Source organism: Globicephala melas, chromosome 2, assembly GCF_963455315.2.
Source record: "Globicephala melas chromosome 2, mGloMel1.2, whole genome shotgun sequence".
Classification (NCBI taxonomy): Eukaryota; Metazoa; Chordata; class Mammalia; order Artiodactyla; family Delphinidae; genus Globicephala; species Globicephala melas.
This window is the reverse complement of record NC_083315.2, coordinates 28414978-28428573: the sequence shown is the minus strand read 5'-3', so window position 1 is coordinate 28428573 and position 13596 is coordinate 28414978. Positions and strand designations below refer to the sequence as shown.

Genomic DNA, 13596 nt, shown 5'->3' with positions numbered 1-13596 from the left:
AGGAAATTTCACCCCGCGGATAAATTTACGCATAACAGGAATTAGCACACACATCCTGATTACCCTTTCCCACTTCAGTTTTTGGCTATAAAAATTAAGAGACTTGGTATATTGAAAACAAAGCATATAAATATTTCACATAAAATTCATTCTGAATTGTCATAGTTAAGTTTATAGCCAATGAAGTCCTCCTTCAGATTTTCTTGTCTTCCTTTCCGAAATCAAATGCCTTATAAGCTGGCATGACTGACTTTTAAAGGTACAAAAAATGAATTTGGAAAAAGGCACAAATGTTCATCAGCTTATATTTTCTTTCTGTAGGTTTTGCTTTATTGTAAAATATTATTCCATGCTTTTCAATTTTAAGTATACTAAATAAAAAGACTGGAAAATAAGAACTCTTGAAGTACACAAGAGAACGTTTCCTTTTTATCTCTTTTAAAAGTTATATTCATTATTAAATTCTGTGATTTTTTTCAGTATCATTGTCACTTTCTGTTAGCATTATTTTTGGAAGACATTAACAGATCTGTTTCAGAGTGAAATTTTCAGGTAACAAAGTGAATAGCTGGCATTCATTTTAGCAGCTCAAGAGTTAAACTAGAATGACAGAATCACCCCCTTTGACACCGAAGGATCTGAAACCTTCCTGGGAAGTTGTCGCCTTGCTCCCTGCCACCCTGACATACAAACATAATTAACGACTGTGTGCTATTGGCATTTATGTCTTCAAACCGCCCGGCTAATTTCTATTATTGGAAGAAGTCGGGAAGGACTCGGGGACTGTTTGAGAGCAGTTAGGAAAAGATGGGGCAGAAGTCCTCTTGGGAGAGGACTTACAACTTCAACCACATCTAACTCTGCATGCTCCAGCAGAGAAACCGGAAAATCTGATACATTTTAGTTGTGTCTTTTCAACTGTTCTTTATGGCTCTCTGGTCACTTAAAAAAAAAAAAAAAAAAACCTTATTTCAAATAATAAGAACTGAACTTTCTCCTGCAGACTCATGATAAGGAGCTGCTGATAACAAGTTCCTCTCTGAGGAAGAGCTGGCAGCCCTGGAAGACTCCTTCCACCCTCCCGTGGAAGGGACACCGGCTAGGATGACATTTCAAGACCGGCCTCCTCCGTGGAGCTGGGCCGGCTGTGCACCAGCCCCTGTGGGAGCCCTAGGCTACTGATGGGACTAACTTCAGGTGGATCCTCTCCAAACAGATCAGGAACCAGGCACAGACAGGATGGTGTGTCAGGAGCAACCTGTCATCGGCTGCTTTTTCTCCTTCTCTGGTTTGCAGTTTTTCTCACCTCTAACAAGCTGTAATGCCTGTTTCTCTTTTCATGTATTAATTTCTGCTTATTCCCCCCAGATAAGCCCTGTTTCTCTCTGCAGGTCCCCGTGCTTACAAAACAACGGGTACCACTCTAAATAGAAACTGTCAGCCAACGAAGGGACGCTGTTTCCCGGGTTTGCCCACTCCTTCCTCCAAGACAGTTTGCATGGAAAAGCTGGCACGAGGTCCCGTCCCTCGTTCTTAGGGCTGCTGGCTTAAGAGAGGGTTTCCTTTGGCCCCCGAGCTAACGTTGCCTCTGCGAGGGTCAGAGGCAGTGCCGGTGGCCAGCGGCCAGGGAGTGCGAGTCCAGGGAGGGCCCGTACTCCAGTCAAAGGAACAGCCCCGTCCTCAGCCCCTCTCCTCTGCCTTTTGCTGAGCCCTCTGCTCCGTTGGTTCGCCACCCTCTCTGGGCTTGCGGAAGCCCCGGCATTTACAAAAGGATCTGAACTCGAGAGCCGAGCGCTCTGCTTTGTACCGACCGACATCCCACCAGCATCCTGAAGTGAAGCTGCTGGAAACTGGCAAAGCCCACAGACAAGAGGAGGCGGCGCAGCGCGGAGAGTTCGCGGCAGACGGCGCAGAAAGCCGGCTCCTTACCTTTGCGCTTGGACCTCCTCCTCCTCCTCCGCTTGGACTTGCATTTCAGTTGACTGCTCAGCCCTCCGGACCCTCTGCTGGTCCCCAAGACCGATGCCATGGCTGGGACCCGGTAAGTGGAACAGGGCAGGAATCCTTTCTTAAACAATTTCACCTTTCCTGCTCTTGTCGCCCGCCGCCGCCGTCGCCGGTAAATGCGTCTGCAAATCAGGGAGCAGGTTCACTTTTTAGGACTGAGCACTCAAGCGCTCCCGCCCGCCCTCCTCTCTAATTGTTCTCTGTCACTTGTTTCCAGCTGGGCTGAGAGCCGCGATCTAAGCTCCAGTGCCAAAGTGCTCTAGGGCCGGAGGGACCGCGAAGGAAAGGTGAGCCCGGCCCAGGCCCCCCCTCCTCCTCTTCCCCCTCTTCCTGCCCCGGCAGCCTCTCTTGATCTGGGCTCCAAACGCAGGGCTCTACTTTGGCACCTCTGCTAGTTGTTTGGCACCAGCCACTTTGAAGCCAATCACGCAGGGAGCTTGTCTATTTGCTGCTGCAAAGTCTAATTAGATCCAATCACAACTGTCTGCTGGCTCTGACATCAGCACCACCAGCCCTGTGCATGCCCTGTCAGCTTGCAAACTCAGCTCCCATTTGGACGGATGGAGCTGCCCAGGACCCGTGGAGAGGGAAGGAGATTGCACAGGAGGGAGGGAACAGGCAGGCTGAGCCAGCTTCTCAGGGAGAAGCCTGAGGGGCAGCTTGCAGAGGAATCTACCCCAGATCCAGGCTTCCTGCTCAGACCAAAGGGACAGGGCATTACCCCTCTGTGCGCTCAGAAAGATGCAGAGACTGTATCTCCAACCAAACAGTTTTTAACTAGTGAATCCGTTATAATGCTTGTGCGTCAAGGGGAAAGTCTCTCTCTAAGAAATACCAAGCTCTCACTTCCTCAGAAAGGGGCTAAGGTTTGCAGTTCCCCGGGAGACAGCCTCTTAGGGGTATTCATTTCTCAGAAACTGCATGTTTGTCTGTTTGCTTGTTTTGCTTCTTCCTTCATATCCCTTGGCTGTTACCTCTGCACAAGAGAAATACTGCATAAAGACGTAGGTGTTTGGATCTGAGTCTGATTTTTAAAGCCAGGGATTTCAGTAGGTTGCTCTATTTAGGGAACAATGAAATGAAAGGCAGAGAGGGCTTTCATCTAATAGTTTTATTGCCAAATGTAACATTCGGAAGAAAGTAATATTTACAAGGAGATGGATTGCAAATTGAACTAGTTTTGAACAGTTTTTTCAGGGTTATCCTATTTTTTCAAGACTATGCTTATGCAACCTTAAACATCTAAAGTAAAATATAAAAAGGAAAGTAATCCAGCCATCGTCATTGCATTCTGCATTTAAATCACATAAGCTATTAATTATAGTAGTAACGGTTTGGGAAAAAATCCACTCTAAAAGTCATTAGCATTAACACGATGATGTGAAAATGGCACACAAATACTTCTATTTCCTACTTTACATACACCATTTTCAAGCTCCTTATGGACCTAGAAATTTCCAGATAATTTTCTATGAGGTAACAATACTCTCTCTAAGGAACGCTGGAAGCAATCAGGATGTTGGGATATGTTGCTATGTGGTGAGCTGCTGGATCCTGGCTCAGTTCTCACTGAAGAGAGGGAGAGAGGAGGGCATCTGATTTCAAATCCTAACCCCACTGCTCTGACTTTGGGCAAGTGATGTAAACTATGCCTCAGTTTCCTCATCTGTGAAATGGGGGTAATCACAAAGCTGCCTCTCAGGTTCATTCATCCTTGAGAATCAGTATAAACAGTGACTGGTGCATACTAATCACTTTATGGTTATTTAGTAAATCAATCCAATAAATAATTTTGAAAGAATGAGCACATTATTACACGTCGGGCTCAGAAAGCAGGGGCTTGTGTATTTTCCATTTAGGAGTTTAACTGTCTGGCTCATTTCAGGCTGACAAATGCAGTCACACCAGGGTCCCTCTATGTGCCAGGTTCAGCCATTTCCTTCCACCGACAACACAGCTCAATGCTGCTGCTAATTTCTAGAGAATGCTGGAAAAGCGCACTGCCCGCCTACTTACTCTCTGTGGCATGAAAGGTATTGGAGAGCATCAACTGTTATCTGGAAACACAGTTGTAGGACTCCCCCTGTGGAACCTCTGAGCTTCCACAATACACCTGTACTAACCCAGAGTTTCCCTATATAGGCTTTTGCCAAAGACCAGTCCCTGAGTTCAGAAGCCAAGGGAAAATGCTTTGGGCAGAAATACAAACAGCTGCACCTTCCAGCCTGTCTGCATTGATCAGGGCCCCCTCGCATCCCATCATGAAAGATGCTGCCTACGAGGCCCTGGTGTACTGAATCCCCTTTGTTGGAGAGTGGGTGTGGTTATCGGAGGATCCAGCTTCCAACCTTGGGGAGGGGGCTGATCAAGGCAGCAAAATCTAAAACTAGACTTCAACACTTAGTTTAAATCCTGATTTGAAACTTGGTCAAGATCAAAATCTTGGCTAATCTTTACCTTTCTTAAAGTTCCCTCCAATTTGGTTATTTTGGGGGTATAATTTATGCAAACGTTATTTTTGCATAGATAGGTGCTATTTTCTGTTTTTTATTTATCTTGCATAAGATCATGCATAATAGGTAGGGCAGGGCACACTAAGGCCCAGCAGCAGCAATGAAGTTGTAAAGTTGTATCTCCTTGGAGGAAAGGCTTTTGAACAAGAGGCTCAGGATCACACACTTTTTGACGCAGGACGGCAGGAAGTGATCAGTGCTCACAGGCTTCCTATGAGCCTTTTTTGCCTTCTATCTGTTTCTAGATCACTTCAGCACAGCTTGGCAGCTTAAAACGCTGCACAGAAGTTGGAAGAGGATCAGGCGCCCAAGTCACCCTACTGGCCATCAGGAGATGTTGCTGGTGTGTGTCTTCAGCCCGTCTGAGCCAGAACAGAGAGCTGGGAGTGGGGGGCCTCAGCAGGCTGGGGGCTGCCCAGACAGTCACATGTGACCCACATGTATCTGTGCGGGGGAGCTGGACAAGGACAGAAGGGAGGGCTGGCAGAGCCTGGAGGGAAGCGGTATCCTCATGCGACACTGCCTTTGTGCTGAGGAAGGTGTGGCTTCAGTCAAGGCTGGATGGGGTCCCCGTGGGCTGTTCCCAGCACCCCAGGATTTCCATCCTGGGTCTTATCAGGACTGTAATTGCATAGCTGTTCTGGGTGGTGGTTTTGTTCGTTCCTCAAATGTCTCTCCCTCCTTAGGCCCTACGAGCTGTGAGGGGACCCCCGTGCCGGGTCTGTGGTCCAAGCACATGTGGGGGACATGGAGCCAGCCCAGATCGGATCTGCCCCTGGTTCAAGATACGTTACTGAGTTTATACTGAGTCTGGTTAGATTTTCTCAAATCCTCCTTTTACCCAGGAGGAAGCTGAGGCTCAGAAAATTTAGGAAATTTGCCCAAATTAACCGAGGTTAGGAGGAGGCTCTCAATGGGATCATTCCAACTGTGATTTTTACCACTTTCCTCTGCTCATTTTTACGCTAGAGTTGGAGACCCAGTAACTTTGTGAACTTCTGTAAGCCTTCTTGGAGAGAGCTGAAAATATGTTAAATAGTGATTCTGAGCTTCAGTGAGTGTATATGTGTGTGTGATTTATAAATACAGAAATAACTCAGCTCTCTCTATATATACGTGTATCGTTACATCTGTATCTGGACACCTCTTTCTAGATGGGCATCCAGACACAGATGTGCACGGTGTGAGTGAGGAGCCGGTGGCACTGGGACATCCACTGGTGCCGAGTACAGCCGCAGGGACCTGTGAGTGTGCTGATGGCTCTCAAGGGCCCTGTTTACCTTTCCTTCTCAGAACAAACCTGGGGTATGGACATGGAAGACCTTATCATCCTAGTGTTCCCCTGAGGTCATGGAGGCTCAGCGTGCGGCAGAGTCTAGGCCAGTGTTATATCACTAGACAGAGGCAGACCCAAGACGTCTAGAACGTTCCAATGTATTCCAGGAAGAACACAGATCAGAAAACTCATACTCACACGGACAATCTGACTTTCCATTTCTGCAGGAGAGGAACCTGAGGCCTGCGCCAGGACACAGGGTCACAGTAACTGCACCTTCTCACCTAAAGGCAAGTCCCCTTTCCCTTCCTGTGTGTCCCCGCTAGACTCCTGGACTCAGCATCTGTGGTTGATACCAACGTACGACTTCTCTCCTTAATACATCACAACGTCTGCATTTCCAGTCAGTCAAAAGTATTGTTAACTTGGTTTCTTACAGATTTCCAAAAACAAATAACTCCCACAGAAACAAACTGGACTTATTTAGAATCCAAATTTCAGTTAATCTTCCCTCCCCCATCAGACAATTTCCCCCAGGTGGAAAATAGCAGGACAAAGTGTTACCTGGAGGGATCTATGTTTGCTGACTCACAACATCGTCATCTACGACACTAAATCATTCCTTTTCACAAACAGAGAAATAGCATAAGAGGGCTTTTTTACTCTTTCATCTTCAGCCATTGTTCTTCAATTTAAATAACTCACATTAAAGAAGTTGGGCATGAGACCTGCAAGTACTAGGAAAGAACACATCCGGATGACTTGCTGTGACTTATTCTTATTCTCATTCAAGGTGTGGAAGCAACCTGGCAAGAAGGGGAGGGGTGTGGAGAGGTCTGGGCACAGAAGAGAGCTCTGAATGTGAGAATGCTCTTTATACAATGTTGCTACTAGAACTATCATTTCCTTTGTTCTTTTTCTCCTCCCAGGCATGCCTGTGGTTTGAGAGAACACCAAATGCATTCTTTTCAATTTCCTGAAGGAACCTGGTATACAGCAGATTTGCAAAGATACTTTTTCAGAGTTCCATGTGCTGCTGATTATTTCTATGTGAGCTCCTAGATCAAATAATTTTGGCATACAGACTCTTCTTTCTTGGTCAATATCACAAATTTTAATTTACCAAAGTATATCTTCCAGCTAAAACTCACCTGAGTTCTGTATTAATGTTTAAAGGATACTTGGAAAATACTGGTAAAGAGAAAAAAAGATCCTAAATTTGCTACCACCAGACCAGACATCACGTTCTACTTATCTGTGCACTATGCCTACTTCTGGAAAAGGCATTTAACCCTCCTGAGCCTCTTCTGTCAAATGAGGGGAAATGACACCGCAGAGCTGCTGGGAACACCGAATTAAGAACAAGCACGCCAAGTTCTTTGTAAAGGGATCCTGAAACACTAAAGTCACTTCAGGTGCTTATTGTCTTTCAACACACAGTGCACTGATTTTAACCATTGACTTCCCAAGACCAGGAAAAGTATTCAAATCAAGATGGCCTTTGCAATAAAAGAACATGGTCTGCCACTGCGTGGGTCCCGAGGGCACCCCAGGCCCTGTCTATGATGCCATACAAGTGACCTTGAGGCATGAATCTTTCCTCTGGGCTAACTGTAGCGTTGATTCCATTTCTTCCTAGGATGCAGGCTGCCAGCTACAAGACAGCATCCAGAATCAGTGTTTTATGATCTCTGTGACCTTTGGGATAAAGTGTGGCATCTTACCACTAAATGTTTGTGCAGGATATGAGAAATAGGGACCTGAAATAATCCTCTTCAACATTACGGATAGATTCAATAACTTACATTTACATTTAAAATGCCCTTGGTTGCTAGTTTCAGAAATGTGAAACCTTAATATTTTATTGAATCATAAAGAATTACCACTATTTAAAGCTTCCTTAATGCACACCCTATCCTAGATTTTCCCTTGTGTCTTAAACCAATACAGTTCAAAGAGTTAATTTTTTTTTTTAATGTTCCAAATCTTGTCTTGGAAACAGTGATTTTCAAAACGAACAATGTCATATCCCCAGAGTGCTGTGTGTGACAGCATGAAGACAGGAAGAAAAAGAAACACAGATGGAATTAATGGTTTGGGGTGTTAATCAATGTAAGAAATTGAAAGGAAGGGAAGGGAGCCTGTCAGGAATACATTTCTGGTGTTCAAATTGGGGTGGGCTGATGCTGTGGCTTTATTTTGATTCTCTTCCTGATGTTTAAAGTCTAAACACTTCATTTCCTCCTCTGGTTTCCTGGATTCTTCCCTTGCCTGGGATATAGGCTGTTCATATATTACGGATCTTAATTTGCTGTTTACCTGGTCTTTTCCTTACCTCTGCCCACAATAGTCACAGGCAGAGAAATGAAAGGACATTGACCTATCCCACGCTTCAGATGGTTTGAACCAGGATCTTTGGACCATTTATGGAAATATTTTTTAAACACTTGCTCTATAATTCCCTACTTTTGGTCAAGGCAGGGAAAGGAAGAGTTAGGAAAACACTAGAAGGAAGATAAGGTGGGCTCCTTAGTGGGTTTAGAACAGGGATGGGCACAGGGGAGATGCACGGCTCTGGGTGGCCATTTCCCAGGACACTGGACACCCCTGCCCTGATGTCTCCTGCCCTAGCTCTGGGGAAGGTCATGAAGACCCTCAGCCCAGGCCCCTCCTCCTTTCTGAGCCCTCCTGAGCTTACATATGAGGAGCGTCGGCAATCACAGCCGACGGCTCGGCAGGGATGGGGGTGTCACCATGAGCAAAAACCACTTAATATAATCCCATCACTGAGTAGATGTGGTCCCTGTGAAAAGGAACTAGACATACTGGCAAGAAATATAATTTGGTTAGAGGAGATCTGAGCAAACAAGAATGTGACGAAGCTGACGCTCTCAGCCAGCCAGCTTTGTTGTCACCTGTCAATGCAAGATGTGTGTTTGAAGGTCCCATGGCTACATTCCACAAAACGCAGCATTATTCTTTTATTAATCAAAACCCTGGGCCCAAACAGAACAGCCCTTGCTCTTAGGACTACTATGTGCTGGGAAAATCACTCATCCCCACTCATTTCCATGGAGAACAGCAGCACCTCCCCACTCCATCACAAAAGAGATGCAGGAAGAACCGAAGACAGTGAGGAATTGCCCTGCGAGTGTGCCCACAGAGACCGTCGGCCGAGTGCATGGACGACGGACACCTTCCCTGGGTCTCTCTTGGTCCAAAGTGAAAGAGAAAAAGCTTATCAAAGCCTTTTTCCAGGGAAGCCATTCTTCTCAGCCTGACTCTGGAAAACCTGGGCCTTCGTCCTGGCCCTGAGCTTCACAACTATACAGGTCGTCTTGGGGATGCCCTGACATCGTCTGAGCACGAAGCTGCCTTTCCAGGAACCGTGGCCACGTTTTCTTCTTCGTACTTCTAGTGCCCACCAAGTTATTTACACAGCAATCCTGCTTTCCACATTCCACCCAGGGACATTCCCGGAGGGGCATTCTGCACCACAGAGCGCAATCCCCTGGACGGGGCCACCTCTGTGCCAGGGAAGCACCGTGGAGATGAGAGGGGCTAAGATTTGTAAAAGTTGTTGGAATGGTGGAAAGCTGTGTGCAAATACAAGACAGTGTTGTTATTGACATGAGCCAGCCTTGTTTCACCAAACTCCTCACTGGTCCACAGACCTGTGGTGCCTGGACCACCAGGACCGGGCAGTGCTGGGCATGGTGTCCACAGCACAGTCGGCAGAGCTGGCCTGACTCCTCTCCTGCCCAGCCATGAGCTTCAATTTCGTCCCTGGCAGGAGGTAATGCCCATCAGTGTCCACTGCTATGGCTGTTGTGAAGTTGAACTAATCAACTCTGTAGAGCAAGTAGACCAGCACCTGGCACAGGCACTTGTTAATAATGGTGGGAGTTACAGGGCACTCCTGGCATCACTCTGACATCAGTGTGGAGCGTCACTTTCACACCAGGTTTGTAGCCTTGGGAAGGTAAGCATCTTTCTTCCACCTTCCAGATCCCGCCCTTCACTGCGTATCACAGACGGCAGGTGCCTGGACTCCTTTCCCTCTTCCTAGGTAAGCTTTGAACTGGAATAAGGTGAGGCTTTAAGGGAACACGCTGACTTCATTACTTCCTCAATTCCTGCTTCTCTTTTAGGATCCTTCTCTTTACCAAAAAGCATCCTTAAAAGATACTTTGGAGAAGTAATGGGAGAAGGATTGCAGTCTTTGAAGAAGACAGGATGCAGGAAGGAGACAGTGCAGAAGCATCCCAGGAGAAAAAGGTTGAGTATGAGGTAAGCTAAGAGCTGGGAAGACAAGTGAAACCAAACCAGCTCCCCTAAGATGCTGTACCTGAGGGGTTCACGGGGGTACATACAGAACACGGGCAAGGGGCTGGTTTTTCAAGCTAAGCAGACCTAAGTTCAAATCTTACTTGAGTCACAGTTTGGCTGTGGGAATCTGGGCAAATCACATGATGTCTGTGGGCCTCAGTTTCCTCATCTGCAAAACGAGCCCACAAATCTCAATTTCATGGCTACTCCATGAGGAGTTTACATAGTGTCACACTAACAGGTGCTCACTGTGACTACTTACAGGATTTCTGCTTGTTACACAAAAACAGGGCAGTGTTATCCACGGCCTTGGTTCTTTTCCTGTGCGCAGTCCTGGTGATTCATGGCAAACAGGACGTTCAATACAGCATACTTCCTAGCTTTGGTGAAATTCTATTGTCCGAAGCAGCGTCCAGTCCTAAGGGCACTTTGGCATTTTTGTCCCGAAAGTGACACAGGGCTGTTTCAAGTCATGGTGGTTTCCATCAGACACTAGTGATGGCCTCTGGTCCTCACCAGCTAGCCGCCAGCCTATCAGAGGGGGAATGGGACTTTCTCGGGACCTTGGAAAGTGATCTCCGTAAACTGCAGTTTCAGGGCAATCAACAGATGTGACAAACAGCCAGTGCCGGTCCTGGGGACATAATGAAGGTTGACTGTGTAAACGCACAGATAGCAATGCAGGGGAGATTACAGGGCAGGGAGCATTGGATAAGTGGGGTGCAAAATGAGCTGCGGCACTGGGGTCAGGCTTCCTGCTGTGCGTCTGTGCCCCTGTCCCTGGTAATTGTTAGTGGCAGCAGAGCCCGCAGAGCAGCAGGGGAGGGACTCAGCCCCATTTGTTCTGCATCTCAATGCAGCGCGGGCTGCTGATCTGTCCTGTCAGTGACCACCTCCCAGTGGACAAGACACCACAGAAAATATCAAGCCTTCTCGGCCAGAGTCAAGAAGCCCATCATTAAAGCAATAATGAATTCCGGGGCTCTCCTGGAAAGGACTGGAATGGAAAATCACTCTGGACTATTACTAAAATGTTTTCAACTTCTTCCGTATCCAGGAAACAGTTTGTGATAAATGAAGGGAAATATGCTAATACGGTATTTCTTTTAAAAAGGGAAAATTTGAGAGATGCAATTTGAAAAATTTAATCTTACATCTACAATCTATATGTACAATGTATTTCAATAATTTTAGTACTGAATTTTAATAATTTTGAAATGTGAGTTTTTTTGAATTCTATGATTTGTGAGTATATTTCCATTTCCTTAAAACTATGTTTTTTTGAAAAAATTATAGTAAAATATTACTAGGTGCTGCCATAATTGCACTTTCACAAGGAACTCACAGTTTTATGACTGAATTGATCATTTATGTCTCTGAAAATTGCTGTATTGATAATTAAATATATTGCTTTTTAGATTCTTTAAATCTTTAAATGCAATGGAAAAATAAAATCATTTGCTAGTTGAGTCATAAAAGTAATATGTGTATTAAAAAATTAAAAATACCAAAACAAATGGGTGTGGCTACTGAATGGGAGAAAATATTTGGAAACGACGTGACTGACAAGGGATTAATCTTCAAAATATATAAACAGCTCATACAACACAATATCAAAAAAAGCAAACAACCCGGGCTTCCCTGGTGGCGCAGTGGTTGAGAGTCCGCCTGCCGATGCAGGGGACACGGGTTTGTGCCCCAGTCTGGGAAGATCCCACATGCCACGGAGCAGCTGGGCCCGTGAGCCATGGCCGCTGAGCCTGCGTGTCTGGAGCCTGTGTTCCACAACGGGAGAAGCCACAACAGTGAGAGGCCCGTGTACCACAAAAAAAAAAAAAAAAAAAGCAAACAACCCAATTAAAAAATGGGCAGAAGACCTGAATAGACATTGTCCCAAAGAAGACATACAGATGGCCAAGAGACACATGAAAAGATGCTCAACATCCCTAATTATTAGAGAAATGCAAATCAAAACCACAATGAGGTACCACCTCACACTGGTCAGAGTGGCCATCCTCCAAAAGACAAGGAATAACACATGTTGGCAAGGATGAAGAGAAAAGGGAACCCGTGTGCACTGTTAGTGGGAGTGTAAATGGGTTCAGCCACAGTGGGAAACAGTATGAAGGTTCCTCAAAAAACTAAAAATAGAGCTACCATGTGATCCAGCAATTCCACTCCTGGGTATATATCTGAAGAAAACAAAAACACGAATTTGAAAACATACATGCAACCCAATGTTCATAGCAGCATTATTTACAGTAGCCAAGATATGGAAGCAACCCCAGTGCCCATCAACAGATGAATGGATAAAGAAGATGTGGTGTATATATACAATGGAATACTACTCAGGCATAAAAAAAGAACGAAATATTGCCATTTGCAACAACATGGATGGACTTGGAGAGTATTATGCTTAGTGAAATAAGTCAGAGAAAGACAAATACTCTATGTTATCACTTATATGTGGAATCTAAAAAAATAAAACAAAGGAATATATGTAACAAAACAGAAACAGACTCAAAGATAAGAGAACAATCTAGTGGTTACCAGTGGGGAGAGGGAAGGGGGGGGCAAAGTAGGGGTAGGGGGTTAACAGATACAAACTACCATGTATAAAATAAATAAGTAACCAGGATATATTGCATAGCACAGGAAAATAAGTGGAATATAATTTACAAAAATGTTGAATCACTATGTTGTACACCTGAAACTAATGATATAAATCAACGATGCTTCAAAACAAATTTTTTAAAATAAAATAAATGGGTGAGGTCCCTACACTCAGGTTTGTCACATTCTCATGATATATAATTGCAGTGGTAAATGGAGATCAAACACAAGCTTCCCACTTCAGAAAGCGGGGCCCCTTAGCTCTAGAAGAAGAGGAACCTCCAGGGCACCGAGTCTCAGAGTCTCAGCACGTGTGGCTGGTGAGGGTGCGTACGAAGTAGGAAGATCCCTCTCATTCTCGTCCTTTTTCAACGACCATGACATTTAAGCCACATATATATTCAGCCATTTGCCTATGCTTTTCAGATAACAAGTGTGGTTAATAGTCTTGCATCCATCGGTCATGACCATCACGATGTTTACGCATCATGTAACTTTCAGCTGAGTGGTATCGGCATCCTGTTGAAAAGCATCTGTTTTGTCAGGACTAGCCCCTGTGTGGGCCCAAGTTTTCCAGAGGTAAGTAGGACTCAGAAGGCATTTTGTGGTTCATCCAGAAGAATAAATCCAGGTAAGGTAACCCCGGGAATGGAATATGGTGTTGGGGAAAGGGTGGCACAGGCTCATGGCCCAGCATTAACACCATCCTTCTAGGGCACAATTTTAAAGGAAAGTCAGATTTAAAATTTTAAGTAAATTTTGCTTCTCCCTCTCTTCTCCAAATAATTTGATTTCCTCATCCTGGCATTCTGTGGATTTTATAGAAAGTTAGAAGGAAGGGAAACCTTAAGTGACTGA

The 13596-nt window shown here is 45.3% G+C and overlaps 1 protein-coding gene and 1 long non-coding RNA gene across 3 annotated transcripts in view; one reads left to right on the top strand and one right to left on the bottom strand.

Annotated features, from left to right (window-relative positions):
- Window positions 1–2403, bottom strand: part of ADARB2 (adenosine deaminase RNA specific B2 (inactive)) — a 361892-nt gene extending 359489 nt beyond the window's left edge. For both annotated transcript variants that reach the window (XM_030878326.2, XM_060293696.1), the window contains exon 1: window positions 1930–2403. In XM_030878326.2, the coding sequence (XP_030734186.1) occupies window positions 1930–2029 (100 nt within the window). In that variant the 5' untranslated portion in view covers window positions 2030–2403. The remainder of the gene's footprint in view (window positions 1–1929) is intronic.
- LOC132596807 (uncharacterized) lies at window positions 1876–7704 on the top strand. The gene is made up of 4 exons (XR_009562808.2): window positions 1876–2041; window positions 2225–2294; window positions 6024–6086; window positions 6726–7704. It is a non-coding gene; the product is annotated as an uncharacterized lncRNA (long non-coding RNA).
- Window positions 7705–13596: the final 5892 nt, after the last annotated feature.